The 18,122-nt window shown below is 55.3% G+C and overlaps 1 protein-coding gene across 6 annotated transcripts in view; it reads right to left on the minus strand.

The window, feature by feature from the left end:
• Positions 1-6,209: 6,209 nt before the first annotated feature.
• SLC25A25 (solute carrier family 25 member 25) overlaps positions 6,210-18,122 on the minus strand; it is a gene marked incomplete at both ends in the record, with an annotated part of 30,444 nt that continues 18,531 nt past the window's right edge. For 2 of the 6 annotated variants that reach the window (XM_079706573.1, XM_079706575.1), the window contains 10 exons: positions 6,210-6,394; positions 6,506-6,656; positions 7,218-7,385; positions 7,485-7,592; positions 7,933-8,085; positions 9,703-9,861; positions 11,077-11,188; positions 11,450-11,485; positions 12,165-12,252; positions 12,345-12,471. In XM_079706573.1, coding sequence (XP_079562699.1) covers positions 6,210-6,394; positions 6,506-6,656; positions 7,218-7,385; positions 7,485-7,592; positions 7,933-8,085; positions 9,703-9,861; positions 11,077-11,188; positions 11,450-11,485; positions 12,165-12,252; positions 12,345-12,471 — 1,287 coding nt within the window. Of the gene's footprint in view, positions 6,395-6,505; positions 6,657-7,217; positions 7,386-7,484; positions 7,593-7,932; positions 8,086-9,702; positions 9,862-11,076; positions 11,189-11,449; positions 11,486-12,164; positions 12,253-12,344; positions 12,472-14,777; positions 14,937-18,122 lie in introns of those variants that run through there. The other 4 variants (XM_079706574.1, XM_079706576.1, XM_079706577.1 and 1 more) reach the window with 3 other exon arrangements.

The raw sequence follows: 18,122 nt of genomic DNA on the forward strand, positions 1-18,122 counted from the left end.
CCTCTCTTGTTGCGGAGCACAGGCTCCAAACGCGCAGGCTCAGTAAAGGACTCAGGGAAGTCGTGCTTTTGTGTTTTATTTATTTATTTATTTACTTACTTACTTACTTATTTATTTATGGCTGTGTTGGGTCTTCGTTGCTACGCACGGGCTTTCTCTGGTTGCAGCGACGGGGGGCTACTCTTTGTTGTGGTGCGCGGGCTTCTCATTGCGGTGGCTTCTCTCATTGCGGTGGCTTCTCTCGTTGCAGAGCATGGGCTCTAGGCACATGGGTTTCAGTAGTTGTGGCACGTGGGCTTCAGTAGTTGCAGCACGTGGGCTCTAGAGTGCAGGCTCAGTAGCTGTGGCACACGGACTTAGTTGCTCCGCGGCATGTGGGATCCTCCCGGACCAGGGCTCGAACCCATGTCCCCTGCATTAGGGGACGGATTCTTAACCACTGCGCCACCAGGGAAGTCCATGTGTTGTTTTAAGATGCCACGTTTGTGATGATTTGTAGCAGCAGCCATAGGACACTAATACAAATGGTACAGACCAGTGTAGTCAGGGAAGAGAAGCGGCTACAGGGAGCCAGGTGACCCGGGGCAAGTCCCTTGCCCTGTGTCAGTTTCCTCCTCCCTAAAATGAGGGGCAGGGGTTGGGCTGTTTGGTGCAGCAGGGAGCCCCCACCCTGGCAGGCGTGGGTGGAGCCAGCTCATGGAACTTTCACAACTGCCATGGGGAGATAATGTTTGGTCCTCGGCCACAGGGACCGTGCTGAGCGGCGATAGCAAATGGCCCGAAGAGACTATTCCTTTGTGCCACTCCCCCGCCAGCCTCTGTGTTATGGGACGCTGACAGCAGGAGAGGCCTAGGCTTGCCTGGCCCCTGTGGGCTGGGGTGGGCCTCTGGCCTTCTTGTTTCCTTCCTGCACTCCTGCATCACTCCCCTCCCGCTGGCCTTCCCACCCAGCGCCGTCCAGCCTCTCCAGCCACTATAACTGGGACTCGCTGGTCTGCTCCTGCTTCTTGACCCTGGAGGGCAGGGACCAAGGTCCACGCCTGGGCAGAGGGGCCCGGCAGGCAGGCTGTTCCTCTTCTCACCCTTCCCCTACATTCCAACCCGCCCAGACCAGCGACATGGGGACTGGGGGCAGCCCGGCCAGAGCTGAGGTTGAGAACAGGGCTTCAGTCAGCAAAACTGGTTTGAATCCTGGCTCAACATGTGCCCTTTTCTCGGGGGTGGGGGGACGCTGTGGCTTGTGGGATCTTAGTTCCCTGAACAGGGATCGAACCCGGGCCCTCAGCATTGAGAGTGAGAAGTCCTAACCACTGGACCGCCAGGGAATTCCCAACATTTGCCCTTTGTATGAACCGGAGGAGTCCCAGCTCTGAGCTGTAAGGTAAATATTGTGCCCATCTTGCTTGTGAGGAAACTGAGGCTCAGAGAGGCATGAGATTTGCCCAAGATCACGCTGCCAGGTGCCAGGATTGAAGCACAGGCCTGCCCCACTTTTCCCTGGTTCTCTGTGGCCTGGCCAGGAGAGCGGCCAGACGCCAGGTGTCACCTACCTGAGGTGAGGCAAGGAGCACCTGCCCCTCAGTGAAGGTCCCTGCAGGTGGGTCATGGCGTGCTTCCAGGCTGCCGGGCCTGCTCTGGGGGCAGGGGCCCCAGCAGAGCCCATGGCATCTTCACCCCCAAGCATGCAGCACGAGTGGGGGTCCTCTGACCTGCCTTCGAGGCCGTGTCACCTGCTCACGGTGAGGCCCTGGGCAAGTCCCTTCCCCTCCTGGAGTCTCAGTTTCTGCCTCTGTAAAATGGGGACATGGCGGCAGCAGCACTTGTGCCCTGTGTGTGCAGAGTCCCAGCTGGCACTCAGCGATGGCGCTCCCATGACTAAGAGATGAGGTCTGGCTTCAGAAAGGAAGCACGAAGAGGATGGGCCAGATCCCACGGTGAGAGCTGCCCCCACCCCCATCCCGTGCCGGGGATCCCAGGCCTCCTCACCCGGGGAAGGAGGGAGGGGGGACTGGAATGAAAAGCATTTAGGGGAAATCACTCTGTGAGTTTGGAATCCAGGATGCGGCAGGGGAGGTGCGAGGTAAAACTCTCTATTAAGGACCCGCCATTTCCGTTTCCTGTCATTTCAACTTTCCAGCAGCCCTCCCAGGCTCATCTGGAGGTTGGGACGGAGGTCTGAAATGCGTCTCGCTGGGCTAAAATCAGGGTTGTCAGCAGGGGAGCATTCCTTCCGCAGGCTCTCCAGGACTTGGTCTTTGCCTTTTCCAGTTTCTAGAGGCCGCAGCATTCCTTGACTCGGGGCTCCTTCCTCCATCTTCAAAGCCAGCGACCTCGGGCTGAGTCCTCGCCTGTCTCCCCGCCTCTCTCCCTGCCTCTGTCTCCCACATGGAAGGATCTTGTGACTACATTGGCCCCCTGGATAATCCAGGCTACTCTCCCTATTTTAAGGTCAGCTGATTCGCAACCTTAATTCCATCTGTGACCTTAATTAGCCTTTGCCATGCCACCTAATTCACAGGTGGTGGGGATTAGGACGTGGCTGTCTTTGGGAGGGGGTATAATTCTGCTTCCCACACCATAGAACATTTGGATGGGTCTTATCTGATTAGTAACTATTCATTAAGCATGTAGTGGGTGCCGGGCACCTACTGGGAACAGCAGTGAGAAAGCCAGCAAGTACACCCACCCTCTAGTTAGCGGGGAGAAGTGCAAGGGAGAAAAACAAACGGGGTGGAACAGGACTGCCATTGGAAATAGGATGGCCAGCGACAGCCTCTGTAAGAAAGTGACATTCAATTAAAGACTGGAAGGAGGGATGAAGGAACAAAGGAGGGAGGTTGGCTTGGTGACACATCAAGTGTCACCGACCTCAGAGCACCTCCCAAAATTAACTTCTGTGCTGGAGAAGCCCCACTCCCAGCTGGAAGGAACTGAGGACCTGGGAACCTGGGACCCGGCCACCGTCCCAAGGAGAAGCCAGGACGGGGGCGGCGTGGGGGACGACCAACTTGACAAGACGCAACCAATGGTTGGGAAATGGTTTATGCCCGTTACCCTGGTAACAGGCTGACGCAAGTGGCAATATTAGTTTCCTACGGCTGCCGTAACAAATCACCATGAGCTTGGATAGCCGAAAACAATAGAAATGAATTGTCTCACGGTTCAGGAGGCCACAAGCCAGAAATCCAGGTGCCAGCAGGGTTGGTTCCTTCTGGAGGGTCTGAGGGAGAAATGGTTCCTGCCTCTCCCCTCGCTTCAGGTGGCTGCCTGCAATCCTTTTTTTTTTTGGCCGCACCCGAGGCTTGCGGGATCTTAGTTCCCCGACCAGGGCTCGAACCCGCACCCACTGCAGTGGAAGCATGGAGTCTTAACCACTGGACCACCAGGGAAGTCCCAATCCTTGGCATTTTTTGACATGTCGATGCATCACTCCAACCTCTGCCTCTGTCCTCACGTGGCCTTCTCCCTGCGTGGTGCTCTCTTGCCTGTCCAGATTTCCCTCTTTTATAGACACCAGTCATTGGACTTGGGCCCAGCCTCACCCAGGATGACCCCATCTTGACTTGATTACATCTGCAAAAACCCTACTTCCAAATCGAGCAACATCTGAGCTTCCCAGTGGACAAGAATTTGGGGGAGACACTGTTCAACCCAGCACAAGTGGTATATGCGTTTCACGCAAGGGCACACTTCGGTGTCTCCCTACAGCCTCTGAATGCCAGGGCCCCCTGGCACGTTCCCCAGGCTGCTTCATACAGTCCCCCACCAGCTAGTGTTACCAAGGGCTGTCAGTGGGGGGATGGGGACTGGGGTGTCGAGTTGGTTACTTAATGAACATTTCATTGAGCACTCTGTGCACTGGGCACTGCCTTAGGTGCTAGAGGTACAACTGCAGACACATTCCCTTTTCCCAGAAAGCGAATGAAGAATGTCCAGGGGGCCCCTCCAGCACCTCTAAGTCAGAAGGATGGGCAGGAACCAAATCTGAGGCTGGGGAGGAGCAGCCAGTGAACTGAAGAGAGGCACAGTGGTGTCTGGAGGTGCTTCAAGCAGGAGACAGGGATCAGCTCTGCTCAACACGGGCTGAACCAGGTGAGGGCTGAGGAAGGACCAGACTCACTATCTCCTGGGGCACTGGAGACCTGTCAGAGCACCCCAAATCCAATGAACATCCATTCTAAAGAGGGGGTGCCTCCAGAAGCCCAAAGCGGGTAGCTACTCTGAGGGGTAGCTTTCTCATGTTCTCTCACGAGAAAAAGGGATTTGTATTCTAACATGTAAACAGCCCCATGCCACGCAAGCCCAAGTCAGGAAAACCATGGCTCCATCATCAGCTCTGAAACTTTATTAGAAGGCTGTTTTAAATGACAACTTCCAATTCTTTCTTAATTTGCTTTGTCACCAATTCCAGTTATAACTCTATTTATATATAACAATAAATCTTGCATTGATCTTTGCATCCTATTTAAATTGTCCTCATCAGGCCGTTCTGGTGAATGGAAGTGTGGCTGTGCAGTTGCACGCTGACCAGCATTACTGAGCAGGGGTAGCGGGGGGCCCAGGACAGAGGGAGCCCGCTTCACAGGTATGGGTGGGGAGCCGGCCGCCGTCTCCTCTGGCCCCCACCCCAAACTCACAGTGATAGGCACCTCACTGCCTTGTCTTTCAAAAAGGGTGAATAAAGAAATCCCTCCCAGTCCAAGAAATGATTGGGACTTCCATCTTGAACAGGGTTGAGATTTTCCCCTCTTCCTGGCCCCTGATCAAACCCTCAGATCCTAAGGCTTCCTGGGTGCTGGCCCCGCCCTGACCTGCCAAAGGACCGTCTCTCCGTGATCAGGGCCCTTCTGCCTTCTTGCCTTTCTTCTGTCACCAGTTCCGGAAGGAATTTCTTTGGACAGACATGGTGCAGCAGCGACAAGGGTCACTCCCACGGCCCCCTCCTTCCCCCTCCCACCCCACCTCACAGGTGTTGGGAAGGTGCAGTCAACCAGGAACATAAATATGAATAAAAAAGGAAATTGAAAATGACAGGCTATTAATTAAACACATCTATAAAAATAGTAGGACATAACTCTGTTCAAATAAATACAAAATAAATAGGCTCCAAGCAGTGTGATACGTTGCATCGGTGGAATGTGAGGCTGGTCCCACTTTGCCCCAGTTGGGATTGGACACGAATCCCCGGGGCGTCAGAAACAGACTTTAACGCGGTCAGCCAAGCCATTGGCTCTCTTTGTCTTCCCCCTGGAAGAGCAGAACTTGTACATTTGTCCAGCTTGTCTTTCTGAACAAAAACCCTTTTTGCAACAATACATAATTAAGGCCTTGAACACCTTTTCCTCCTCTCACCAGGGCGTGCAGACTCAGGGCAGAAACTGCCCTTCCTGCTTCAACACAACGCCCACTGCCCTCATGCCAGCGGGAGGGGAGAGGGAGTTAGTTCTGAGCTGGTGTCCATCCTGCCGGAGGCTGGGGCCCGCTCAGAGCCCCATGAGCCCCCGAGCAGCAGGGAACAGAGGCCCTCTGGGTCCCAGGACCCACGAAGCCACGCGCCAGGACGCCAGGCAGCCTTGCCCTCGTCATGCACACGGGCATCCAGGTGCCCGTCTGCGGGGCAGCTCAGAAGCCAGACTCCTCCCTCTTCCCTGCCAGTGGCTGCGCTGCCGGTTGGGAAGTCGGGCTTAGGTCAGGTAGAACCACCCTTCCCCATGGACTGGGCGGAGAGGAGCAGCGTGGCGGGGGGAGTGAGCTGCGGGCCCTCCTCCTACCATTTAAAACAGCAGCAAGGAAGGAAGCAAGGTGGGCCCGGGGAGGACGCTCAGCAGGCCCGAAGGCCCCCCGCGCCAATGGTCTGGCTGCGAGGACGCGATGGAAGAACTAAGCCAGCCTCCCAGCCCAGCTATTCGGCAGGCAGCACGGGAAATGTCCTGTCCCCACGCACGCGAGCCTGTGTCCTGCTGAGCCTTGGACCCTGAGGAACACCCACAGGTCTCCCCTGGAATGGACACGAGGGTCAGCCAGGGTCAGCAGGACAGACCCAGCGGGCCTGCTGGCTCTGCCCCCACCCCTGCAGGTGCATCCCAGGGTTTTCACAGCTTGGCTTAAGTCAGCTTAGTGTTGGCACATTCACAGAATGAGATGGCTACACATCCCGGGGCTGCAGGCCCAGGATCAGCGAGTCCGCGGGCGGGATGGCCTCCCTCCCGTCACCGCGACTGCACGCCCAGGGTGATCTTTAGGTTCTCGTACACCACGTAGCTGATGCTCACAGCCGGAATCACCTTCATGAAGTTGGGGGCCAGCCCCCGGTACAGGCCGAAGGCCCCCTCGGTCCGCAGGATCTGTTTGAAGAGGCTGCTCATGGTCACCTCTGGGGCGCCCTCAATGGAGGCTGCAGGGAGCGAGGTCGCCCGTCAGGGGCCTTTCGCCGGCTCCTCCCTACATCCCAACCTGCCCGGGGAGATGGGCCCCTGGGGACTGACTGGCCTAAGACCAGCCTTACCTTGGGCCTGCATCCGGGTCCTGACCAGGGCCAGTGGGTAGCTGGCCAGCTGGCCACAGGTGCTGGACATGGTGCCACAGGCCAGGAGCACAAACACGCCGGGGTCTGCGCTGTTCACTGCATAGCGCTGCAGCCAGGCATTCTTGAGTGTCTGAAAGGGCAGAGGGGGGCGGGGATGAGCCAAAGGGCCTGCAGGCCCCAGGAAGGAAGGGCTTGTGAGGCAGTGAGAGACTGGGGGCGCTGAGGGGACAGTTATCGGATCCACACAGGAGGCGTTGCCCCATCACATGGGATCCGCGAGGCCACTGTAACCTGATTCACTTGGCCTGGGCCGGCCTGGGGCTGGCTGGGCTCCCGGCCTGCCTGACCTTTGTTTCTGCTGTCACTGGGGATTTCTGGATAGGATGGGGAGCAGGGATGCCGCAGGGGCAGCCCCTCCCTTCCCTCCCCCGAGAGCCGGACTCCTGTGCTCCAGAGTCTGCTGGGGGCCCAGGGAGCCCCCAGGGCATCGTGCTCGGTATATCTGCCTGCCAAGCCCCTGGGGGTACAGAACCTGGGGGCTGCCAGGGGCAGGCAGTGTGACAGGACACCCCTGCAATGAACAGATGAGTCTGGAAGGAGACAAAGCGGGGCGGAGGGGTGACACATGGCCAGGAGGGGGTTTCTGAATCTCTCCTGCTGCTCAAGGGGCCTGAGTCCTCTAGGGCCTCACCTCGTAGACGGCCAGGTCTATCCCAGCGTAGGGGATGATCCCCAGCATGTTGGGAATATAGCCTTTGTAGAAGGCGGCCATGCCCTCTCTGGCCAGGATCTTCCTGGCGCAGTCCAGCATGCCTGAGTACTGGCCTGTTTTGCGCAGGGCCATCCGGGTCTTCAGGACCTGCAGAGCCCAACGGAAGTGACAGAAGTGTGAGCCCAGCCCACTCCGCACCCTCACCTCCACGCGCACTGCCCGCCCCAGGACCAACGTGGCCCTCACCTCCATCGGGTAGATGCTGCTCTGGGCAATGGCCCCTGCCAAGGACCCTGCCACAAGCCTCTCGTGAATCCTCAGAGTCTCCTGGTCACTCCCAATGAGACGCTTGATCTGGAACAGGGAGCAAACAGACTGATACCCTCCAGAGACCAGCATACCTGCTCCTGCCCCGCCCTTCCTCCCGGAGCCTGTCAGCTTTAGCCAAGACCTGCTGTCCCTGGCACTTTTGATGCTGCCCAGAAATGGAAGGAACTGGCCCCCAGTGGAACTGGTTGGTGGCAGAGCTGGGGTCAGGCTCAGGCCTTCCCACCCCCGACCTGGCCCTGCTGTCCCTCAGGTACAAGGACTGGTTCCAGGTTCCAGGGAATCAACAGGGCAAGGACCTCATTCCAGAGGAAGCTCAGGAAGCAGCTGCTGATGGGTGACTCTCCTTGGGGAGCTGGGTCCTCACCTGTTCATAGGCCATGAACTTGATGGCCGACTCGGGGGCAATTTTGAGGACGTTGATGCCATTGCCGCGCCAGAGTGATTTGGCCCCTCCTTCTCGAATCATCTGGGTGAAGCCACCCACGATGCACATGTTGTTGCTGCGGGAGGCGTGGACCTGGGGGGGAAGGACAAGCGGTCAGGAGCTCAGCAGCCACAGGGCCACTGTTGCCTGACAAAGAGCCAAGATCGAGGTCGGCAGGCAGGCTCCGCCCTCGTGGTACTCTGAGGCCAGCTCGGTACCCTGAGAGTCTAATGTGGCTGCTCTAGGTCCCACTAGATTCTGCTGTGCACCTGCTGGTGCCAACCCCATGCTAAACACCTCCACGAGGACTACTTTTAAAAAAGTTGAGCTTTTTGGACTTCCCTGGTGGCACAGTGGTTAAGAATCTGCCTGCCAAGGCAGGGGACATGGGTTCCAGCCCTGGTCCGGGAAGATCCCACATGCCGCGGAGCAACTAAGCCCGTGAGCCACAACTACTGAGCCTGCGTGCTACAACTACTGAAGCCCGCGCGCCTAGAACACGGGCTCCGCAACAAGAGAAGCCACCGCAATGAGAAGCCCGCGCACCACAACGAAGAGTAGCCCCTGCTCACTGCAACTAGAGAAAGCCCGCGTGTAGCAGCGAAGACCCAACGCAGCCAAAAAATAAATTAAAAAAAAAAAAAATTGAGCTTTTTATTATGGAAAATTTTCAAACATATATAAAAGTATAGAGGGTTACATAATGAGCTTCCATGAACCCATAATGAGCTTCAACCATCATCAAACCAGCCAACTGATGACCCCTCCCCCTGCTCCCCTCCCCCACCCCCATTAATTTAAAGCACATCCCTGGCGTTTTGTCATTTCACCCAAGGACAGCTTTTAATCTCTACAGCATGCCTGAGGATTCGGCTAAGAAAAACAAACTGATGAGGCAATTTGTTCGAACCCCTTAGTTTCCAGAGGAATAGAAGTCCTGGGGGTGAAATGACTCGCCTGAGGTCACCCAGCTGGGACGGTGGGACCCCGGGTCGGGTCCCAGGCCCAGAGCTCGTCTCCCCGAACCACTGGCCTCCCTGATTCAGCACCAGAAGGGAGTTCTCATTCTTCCATCCATAGACCTCAAACCAAGGCAGGCCCAGGAGGCGCTGAGGGGGTAAGGAAAGGATGACACCTTTTCCGAGCAGGGTTCCTGGCACAAAAAGTGCCAGAACGCAGGTCAGGGGACAAGGGGGTGACTGGCCACTGTTCAAAAGACACTGGTGTGTCCTCTGGCAGCTCGATTTCACAACCTTGCTCCTGACTTGGGATCAGCATGAGCTGAACCTGCCCTGTGGACGTGGAGCTGGGTGCCCAGCCAAGGGAATGGTGTCCAGGCCAGGTGAGGATCTGCTCACACTACCCACCACGTGGTGGCCTACGGGAGATGCGCCTAAGGAAACAGGCTCCTGCCACACCCCAGTTCTCACTGGGGTCATCTGCCCCCCAGGATGGCCCTGTAATGTGACTCCTGGCTTAAGGGCCTCAGATAAAATTAGATCAGGCCACCTAGGCCAGGATCTAATGTGCAAAAGGCCACCTAGGCCAAGATCTAATGTCACCCCTTGTCTGAGAAATAATTCCAATCTGATTTACTGGGTTAGAAAAGTATAGGCCCAAAGCAGGGCCCCAGATAAGGGAGGGGAAACCAACCCACCAAAGAAACCCAAGGTGGAAACCAGGTGGCGTGGGGCCTGTTTTCCTGCGTACCTGCATGAGCACCTTGAGTCTGTCCAGGGGGGCCGTGCAGGTTCTCGATACGGCCCCCGCCCCACCGCCAGCCACCAGGTGTCTCCACCACATCCCCGTCTGCCTCTCCTCCACCGTGAACTCGTCGGGGACCGTCAGATTCTCACCCACATCAAAGATCTGTGAGGAAGACCAACAAAGATAAACCTAGCAGGCTCCCGATGCCTGTGGCACAACTGCCGGCAGACAGCGAGGTCCACAGCCTTCTGCCGCCTAGAATGGACCCCCCTACCCCTTCGCCATGTGGAGGCAGCAAAGCTCTGAGCTGTCTGTGGCCTTGGAGAGGCCCAGGTTAGAACTGAGAGCGCAGCTGGAAGAACGCAGGTAGAAAACCACGCGGACAGCCCTTCGGGACACTGCCAGGGGCTCCTGCAAGAACAGCTTACAAAGGCACTTCAGCTGAGGATCACCAGGTTGGCTGTACTGGAAGGATCAAGTCAGGGATAAAAATTCTTCTGAAACCCGATGTGCAACCGGATCACGTTGGCAAAACATTATGCAAGACATCTGCAAACACGAGAGGGCTGTGCTGCCTGTGTAACGCCCTCTCCCCCAGGCGGCCTCCCGGCTCGGCAGGCAGAGCCAGCTCTGTTCCAACCCCGGGGCTGCAGGCCAGACCCACGGGGCAGCGGCTCCTACCCACAGAGCGTCCACCTAATTTCGCCCAACGAAGATGCCAGGCGTCCCCTGAGGGCACCTCGGGAGACAGAGGAGGAGGAGCACCTGTGGTCTCCTCTTCTGGGGTCGACGGTCCGGGATGGATAAGACTGCCACCAGGGGATACTCAGCCAGGACCAGCAGAAGGGGATGCTCGTGCATGAAGGGGGCTGGCGGGCAAGGGGTCAATGGGGCCACTACCAGTGGGGGTGCAGGGCTCTGTGTGTTTCTGACCGGGGGTGGAAGAGCAGTGGGGAGGTATTCTCTGGCCATAGAGAGAAATGACACAAAAACTGGGGTGGCCGGGGGGAGAAACTGAACAGCTCTGCTACTGGATCTCTACAGAGCAGCCCTCAGGAGGCTTTGGGAGAACAAGGAGGCTCAGGGAGAGGGTGCTTACAGTGGACCTTGAAGAACAGGCAGCACATGGGGACAGGAGGGCATGGTTTCTAGCAGAGGGAGCCCCGTGTTTGGGGCATGGGCGGGCCGTTCAGGTTGGCCGGCATGAGGGAGATGGAGGGAGCATGTGGAGGGCTGGCAGAGAAGTAGACAGCCCTGCCACTGAAGGGGAGGTGGGCTGGGAACCCTCACCAGGATGGGGGCTAATGCTGGGCGAAGGGGACCCTATGAACGGACGAGGAAGAAACCACCTTCCGGCCCCGGGAGCACGGGGCTCACCGTGGAATGCTTCCAGTACAGGATGATCTCAGGGATGTTTTCCACGGGATGCAGGAGGTGATAGTCTCGCCACTCGTTCCAGTCGATGGTCATCGTGCCATTCTTGTCCATGCTGCAAGACAAACACGTGGGTCGCCCAGCTGTAAACAGGCCCCATCTGTCAGCCGCACTTCCCACCTCTAGGGGAGCCGAGGGCAGGCGCGTGGCCACCAGGAAACCACAGAAGGTGCCTCTGCCCCGGAGGAGAAAAGGCCAGGTGGCTCCACATCCCACCTGGCACAAAAACGGGATTTAATGGCCCACGAGAACCTCGTTCTGATCGGGCACAGAGGTCAAGGAGGGAGGTGGTCCCGAGAGTGACACGGATACTTACTAGGTGACAGGGCCCCAGAAGTGGCCCGTTCGTATTCTGACAGACAGACAAAGATGCAGAGGAGAGAGGAGAAACAACACAAATAAGTGCTCTGAGCGGAGGTTAGTGACGCAAGCACATGCCACGGCACAGCACGAGGACGCACCCTCCACGCGGAGGGGAGCAAGGGGCAGAGGCTGCCGTCCCTGACCAGCCGGCTTCAGGCCCCTGGGACTTGGGGAGGCTCGGGAGGACAGGAAGTGGCTCTAGGGCTGTTCTGTGCGAGTTCCCAGCACAGCAACGATGCCAGTCCCCAGGACCACCCCTGGCCTGCGGGATGCCTTTCGGGGCAGCACATCTGAGCGCTGTGTTAAGAGGAAGTTCCCCACAGTGGAGGGTGGCCACGTGAGCCCTGCCCTTACACGACCGGGCAGAGAAGGGTGTTCCTTGCTGGCCTTTCACCTACTGAAATCCCCCACTAGTCTTCTCTCTTAGCAGGTGGCTGGCGCTCAGGCACTCTGCCAGGTGATCTGTGATTCTACCACCGGAGCTGACCAGGAACCCGGGGAGCGGCTGCTCTCTGGGAGGGGTTACTTATTCATCCCTTCCAACCACCAGAAGCCAAAGTTCGCGGAAACAGGGTCAATACAGTGAACGGCACGAGGGAGTGAGTCCAAGAAACTTTCTTTCGTCACACTTTTGTTAAACCAAACGCAGGGGCTGGCTACGCACTCACCTCTTGAGGATTTTTTCCGCCTGCTGTTCAGATATCTTGACTCCCAGGTCCCGCAGGGACTGCATGATCTCCTGAGCGTCGATCCGTCCTGGAACAACAAAGGCCGTGAGCCGGGAGCCAGCCCTGCGGAGAGGCCCAGGACCGCTGGGCCCGTCGCTGGCCCCCAGGGGCAACGCTCACCATCATTCTTCTTGTCCAAACTCTTGAATACCAGCCTCAGTTTCTTCTCATGATCTTGGAGATAATGGACAAACTCTTCAAAGTCTAGCTGCCCATCGAGGTCTTTGTCGCCAGCTTGTACAATTTTCTATAAAACAAAAGTAAGGTTTTGTCCTTCAGCTTTTCCTGTCCCTCGTGGTGTCCCGTTCCCAGGAAACAACTGCTCGACCGTGAACAGAGGTGGCCCCATGACCCGAGACGCTTCCCCTCCTCCACTCCCAGGGCCACCACCTGGATCCCCTAGGGCCGGCCAGAACCCAGCCAAGAGCCCGCCGTGTTTCCCTCATGAGCAAAGAGGAAAAAGAGCCCGCACGAGGAGCCCTTCTGACAGAGGCCGGCGGCGGTGGGCTTGGTACTCCCACCAGGCCAGCTGCCCGGCTCCCCTGTAGCACTGTCCCTGGTGCCAGGCCTCAGCCCCACATGCTCTCTGCCCAAATGTGAGGTGGCCCTGGAGCTCCAGATTCCATCAGAAACTCTGCAGCTTGCGCTTTTGATCCCTAAAAGCGGCACTGGCCCAAGAACAATTGGGGGCGACCAGGGTAAAGGCACAGGGCAGAGCTGGCCCCTGCCAATGCCTGCTTGGCAGAAATACTGCCAGAGAGAACTCTGGAGGATGGAGAAGTGGTAAGAGCAGTGGGAACTGTTCTGGGGCCAGTGCTTGATGGCGCTGCCTGTCTCTGATCTCAGGGGAGCCAGATGCTATAACCAACCTCAGCTCCCTTAACCAGGCACTGAAAAGCAGGGCATCTCCACCTAGGAATAGTTCAGTGACCCAAGGAAGCTTTAAGAGACCCTTTCCTTGGCAGTGAGGTTCCAAAAATCTGCGCCTGTCCTTAGAGATGGGCTCTGTTCAGCAGCTGCAGTCTGTTTTGGATGCTCAGCAACTGGAACTTTTCCACAAAAGCACAAGCACTTGGTTTGTGCCCGGGGTCCTGCTAAATGCTTTACCTCTAGTAACCCACTGAATCCTCACAAACAGACCTAGGAGGTGGGTACTATCATTTCCCCCATTTTCCAGAGAAGGAAACAGAAGGTCACAGAGGTTTAGTAATTTATCCAAGGTCACACAGCTAGGGAAGTGGTGGGCAGGATTCAAGCCAGGCCTGATGGACTCCAGAGCCACCGCTCTATAGAGTCTGCTGCCATTCTAAAGGTTAATCTCAAGAAGGTGGGGTACATGCATGAGTCACTCCAACCCAGCAACACCCCAAAACTAGGACCATAAATCTCCTAAGGAAAATGGTTATAGTCTGTGTTGCCCAATTCTCTCAGCAAGAAATACAGTCACTATCCACAAACCAATGTGGGTTTCAAAGTCTTCTGAGCCAGCGGGTTTGGAAATTGATGGGCCGTTGGCTAGCCGGTCCTCTCCAGATACTGTGTCACCTAACATGATCCAAAGAACAACGCAGGGAGGGTGTGGCTGGAATGTGAGACAGAGGCTGGCGCGCGTTCTATCAGCTGTCTGGAGTTATGTTAACTTCCTGCAGACATTTGTGCTCTCCACCAAAATACAGATTACATATAGGTTAGCACCCTAGATTTATGAGGAGTGGAAGTCGAATCCGCATGTCATTTAGAGAGGAGGCGGACACCAGGCACGGAGCTCGTTGGTATCTGGGTTGCTCTGGCACCAACGCGCTCCATGTGCCTTGCTGGGTGGGTGCCCGTGATACAGACAACTCAAGGACATGCGCATGCAGCTGATTTCAAAATATTCTGAGTCGTTGCTTCTACCTCAGTCCGGTCTCCTTCCTAGGATATGCAAATCACCACCCCCTGCATACCATCTGACCTTCACTGCCATCGTGAGCACTGGAGGACAGCACAGGATCTGATTAACGGAGAAGTTGGGGTGTCCCTTTAGGAGGCAGGCGACCCCCTCAGACTCTGTAGCTGTTTCCCCATATTTAAAATAGTAATGATTTCTGCTGCCTCCTGCTCCAAAGAGACGCCTAGGAAGGTTCCCTCACCCCTGCCCGTGGGTTTGTTTCACCCAGGGCACAGCCTCCGCAGCCACGGTTCCAACTCCTGGGCCTCCAGTGAGGGGCCACTCCCCTCCCCTCCTGCCCCCCAGCTCAGAGAAAGCAGCTAGACTGTGCCCCCACTTCCTGGCCCTGCACTGCTTAGAGCCCCGCCCTCCGCAAGAAAATTCCTTTCCATCTCCCACAAGTGCCTTCCCTATAATTCCAGCCTTCCTTGGAAGTCACATGAGAGCCAGTCACTCCCGTGACGTACGTAGCCCTTTAGCTGCCTATAGTTATGCGACAGCTGGGGAAAAAACTGGCACGCTTAGAAATGGTGGGGACCTTTGAGGTATGCGGACCCTCTACCAGCTCATCCATTCACTCAACCAACACTGATGAAACACCCGCTGCCTTCCGCGGTACAGACCTGCTTCCACTGGCGGTAGGTGGAGAACTCCTGGGAGGGGATAAAGACACTGAGTTTGAAGATGGACTTCAGCTCGGCGGGAAGCCCCTTGGACTCGAAGTACTGGAACTCGGTCTGGGCCTCCCCGATGAGGGGCACGTACAGGCACAGGCAGAGCATGCTGGTGGAGCTGTTTCGGGCGGCGTGGAGGCTGGAGAATGCTGCCCGGCCCAGCACACTTGCACAAGGTATGCTGGGACGCCGCTGTCATTGGCTGCCTCCACCCTGTCCTTTCACTTAATTGAAAAAAGTCTGCTCACTGTACCTCCCGCCCACAGCCAATGAGCACAGAGCCCGGCAAGGAGGCCTGCGTGGCCCGAGTGCAGAGGGATAAAGATCAGGACTGACGTCACCTGCTCCCCGGTTAACCCTTCGGAGACAGGCAGAGCATTCTGTCCTGCCCTGGGATCTGCCCCAGAAACCTTCGCCCTCTGGCTGCCAATCCCGCCAAACCAACAGCCTTTGGCCTGTTTTTCCACAAGGTCCCCAAACGCGTCACACAGTACAGTGGTTTCTCTGCTTGGTAAATCATTCCCAGCAGAAAAATAAGTGGAGGTAGAGAATGAATCAATGCTCGCCTGAAATGGCCCCGTTGCACTGTGAGGGTAGAAGTCAGTGGCAGGGAGGGGGTGGGGGGAGTAGTCCTGGAAGTAGCCCCCGGGGGGTGGGGAGGGGTCTTTCACTTGCAGGAGAGCTGCCCCTCAGACGGCTGCCTGGGCCACACGGCCTTCCAGGCACAGCTCTGGCTGGCTCTAGTGACCTTCCCCAGGCCACCCTGCACATGAGCACCCCCTCCCCTGTAGGCTTTGCGTGGGGACCCCACAGCACCGAGAGGCTGAAATGATGGGGGCAGGAAGAGGACACTCTAGGCCACAGGTCATTGTGCCGGGGCACTCCTCAGCAGCACCAATCTGGGGTCAGCCTGGGCCTCACTTAAGATCCACGGATGGGGGCTTCCCTGGTGGCGCAGTGGTTGAGAGTCCGCCTGCCGATGCAGGGGACACGGGTTCGTGCCCCGATCCCGGAGGATCCCACATGCCGCGGAGCGGCTGGGCCCGCGAGCCATGGCCGCGGAGCCTGTGTGTCCGGAGCCTGTGCTCCGCAACGGGAGAGGCCACAGCAGTGAGAGGCCCGCGTACAGCAAAAAAAAAAAAAAAAAAAAAAAAAAAAGATCCACGGATGTGGTCTTCAGAGCCCACATTCATTCAGGACACTCTAAAGTTCAGTGCATCGGAGCTTTCTGGCCTACAACTGTGCTGCTCAATACTTGTGTTTTATTTTATTTTGCCATGCCACGCAGCATGTGGGATCTTAGTTCCCCGACCAGGGATCGAACCCGCGCCCCCTGAACTGGAAGCGTGGAGTCTTAACCATTGGACTGCCAGGGAAGTCCTCAATTTTAAATAAACTAAAATTCAATGAAACTAAAAATTCATTTCCACATTATTTCCATCCTCACAGAAAGTTCTAGTGAGCAACACTGCCCTAGAATGTCCCTTTTAGGTGAGGAAGAGAGGAAACTTCAGGTCTTGGAGAGTCAGGATCTGATCTTTATTTAAGGGCCATCCTGCCACCTCCACCTCATTCCTTCCCAAGGAAGATGTCAGATTCATGCTGCAGAGGAAGAGCCCACGTCACAGAGATGAAAAAGGAATCCGTCTCGCTGTGTTCCATCTACAGTGCACCACTTCCTAATATAGACGAAACCTTGCGACCGGGATGGATTAAAAACAGATGGATATCACTTGGGGATCCACCAAAGTAAAAGGAACTTCTTAAATTCACTAAAAAGCTTTTTGTTAAGAACTTGAAAAAGGTTCTGAAAATAAGATGTTGATGCTTATATACATCATTATGAAACAGATTTTAATAACTTATATGATATTTCAGCCCTTCTAAAAGAGATCTGATGGTGAGTCTGTAAAAACAGGTCTTGGGCTGTTTCATCCATCCACTAGGGAGGATCCGATGAGGTATCCAGAGGCAGCTCAGGATTATTCAGGCAAATTCCTGCTCAGCCGCCACCTAAATCCATGATACTCAGCTGTCTCTTAAGCTACCCAATCCAGAATGTTCTGCTTTAGGGCTATTTTTACGTACATCGTATCTCTACTGCTGGGGTCCTGAAGGCAGGGCCTTTGTACCTCCTTGCCTGGGATGAGCCCTTGCCTTGATCACGGAGGTGCCTGACACAAGCAGTTTCTGAATGAATGAATGAATGAATCGTGCTTGGCAGGCCTCTGAGACCCCAAAAAACAAACATGACCACTCTTGATGAAGACCTTAGGTTTGGTTTCCCAAGTGCCAGCAAACAGAGTCCTCAGGGTATTTTGTCCACCTCAACTCAAAAAGATACTGTATTATTATTTTTATTTTAAAGGAAGGTCACATTTATAAATAAAAGAGCTGAATTTTAAATGCTGATCTTCCTTTTTAAAATTATTCATGACTGCTTCCGAAACGAAAACAAATTACACAGATCTGTTGAAGTGTCTCATTTCAATGACAACTGCAGTCCTTCCAATACAAAATGGCAAATATTTTGACTGAATAAATAAGTTGTTCAATTGGAGATGTTCCTTTCCTACTAAACTATGTTTTTCAAATAATGTTGGTAAACATAATTGTACCACTGAGGGTTTTTTTTTTTTGGTACCATTGAGTCGTATGATGTATTTACAAGACAAATCTGAGAAGAGATTTGAAAACAATACCAAATGAAAGTGAAATCAACATTCAATATATAAGAAACAATTATTAAAGCATTATCAAACAAGGGCAACTATCTTCTAGAATAAACAGAATGGAATGTCCTTGATTATAACAGAGCTCATTACTCTACAGACCAATGGTATCACAGGGCCAGGAAATGTTCTCTGAAAAGTCCTGCATGTGCTTGTCAAGATGCTATTTTACAACGCTTACATTAATTGTATCCCAATGTTAATCTTTAAGGGCTCCAACGTATTTCTATTTTGCAACTGTGTTTGAGTCCAACAGAATGTCTTCATTGGACAAACATAAACTGGCGTTTGCTTATTTATTTAAACCACCCATCTTCCTGAGTTGCATAGGTCATGCAGAACTCTGTTGTCACACAGAAACCTCTACTTCTCAGTTGAGCCAATCTCCAGGCACCTGGTGTCCAAGGCGAATGCTCTCTCCCTGGAATTACAGACACTGGGCCCCAGAGGGGCCCTGGGATCATCTCTGAATCTCCGAGATGAAGAAACAGACCAGGAGAGGCCACCTGGTTTGCCCAGGCCCCAGAGCCAGTTGGCGGAGGCTCACCAGAGCCTGGCTCCT

This window comes from Hyperoodon ampullatus (genome assembly GCF_949752795.1).
Source record: "Hyperoodon ampullatus genome assembly, chromosome: 6".
Lineage (NCBI taxonomy): Eukaryota > Metazoa > Chordata > Mammalia > Artiodactyla > Ziphiidae > Hyperoodon > Hyperoodon ampullatus.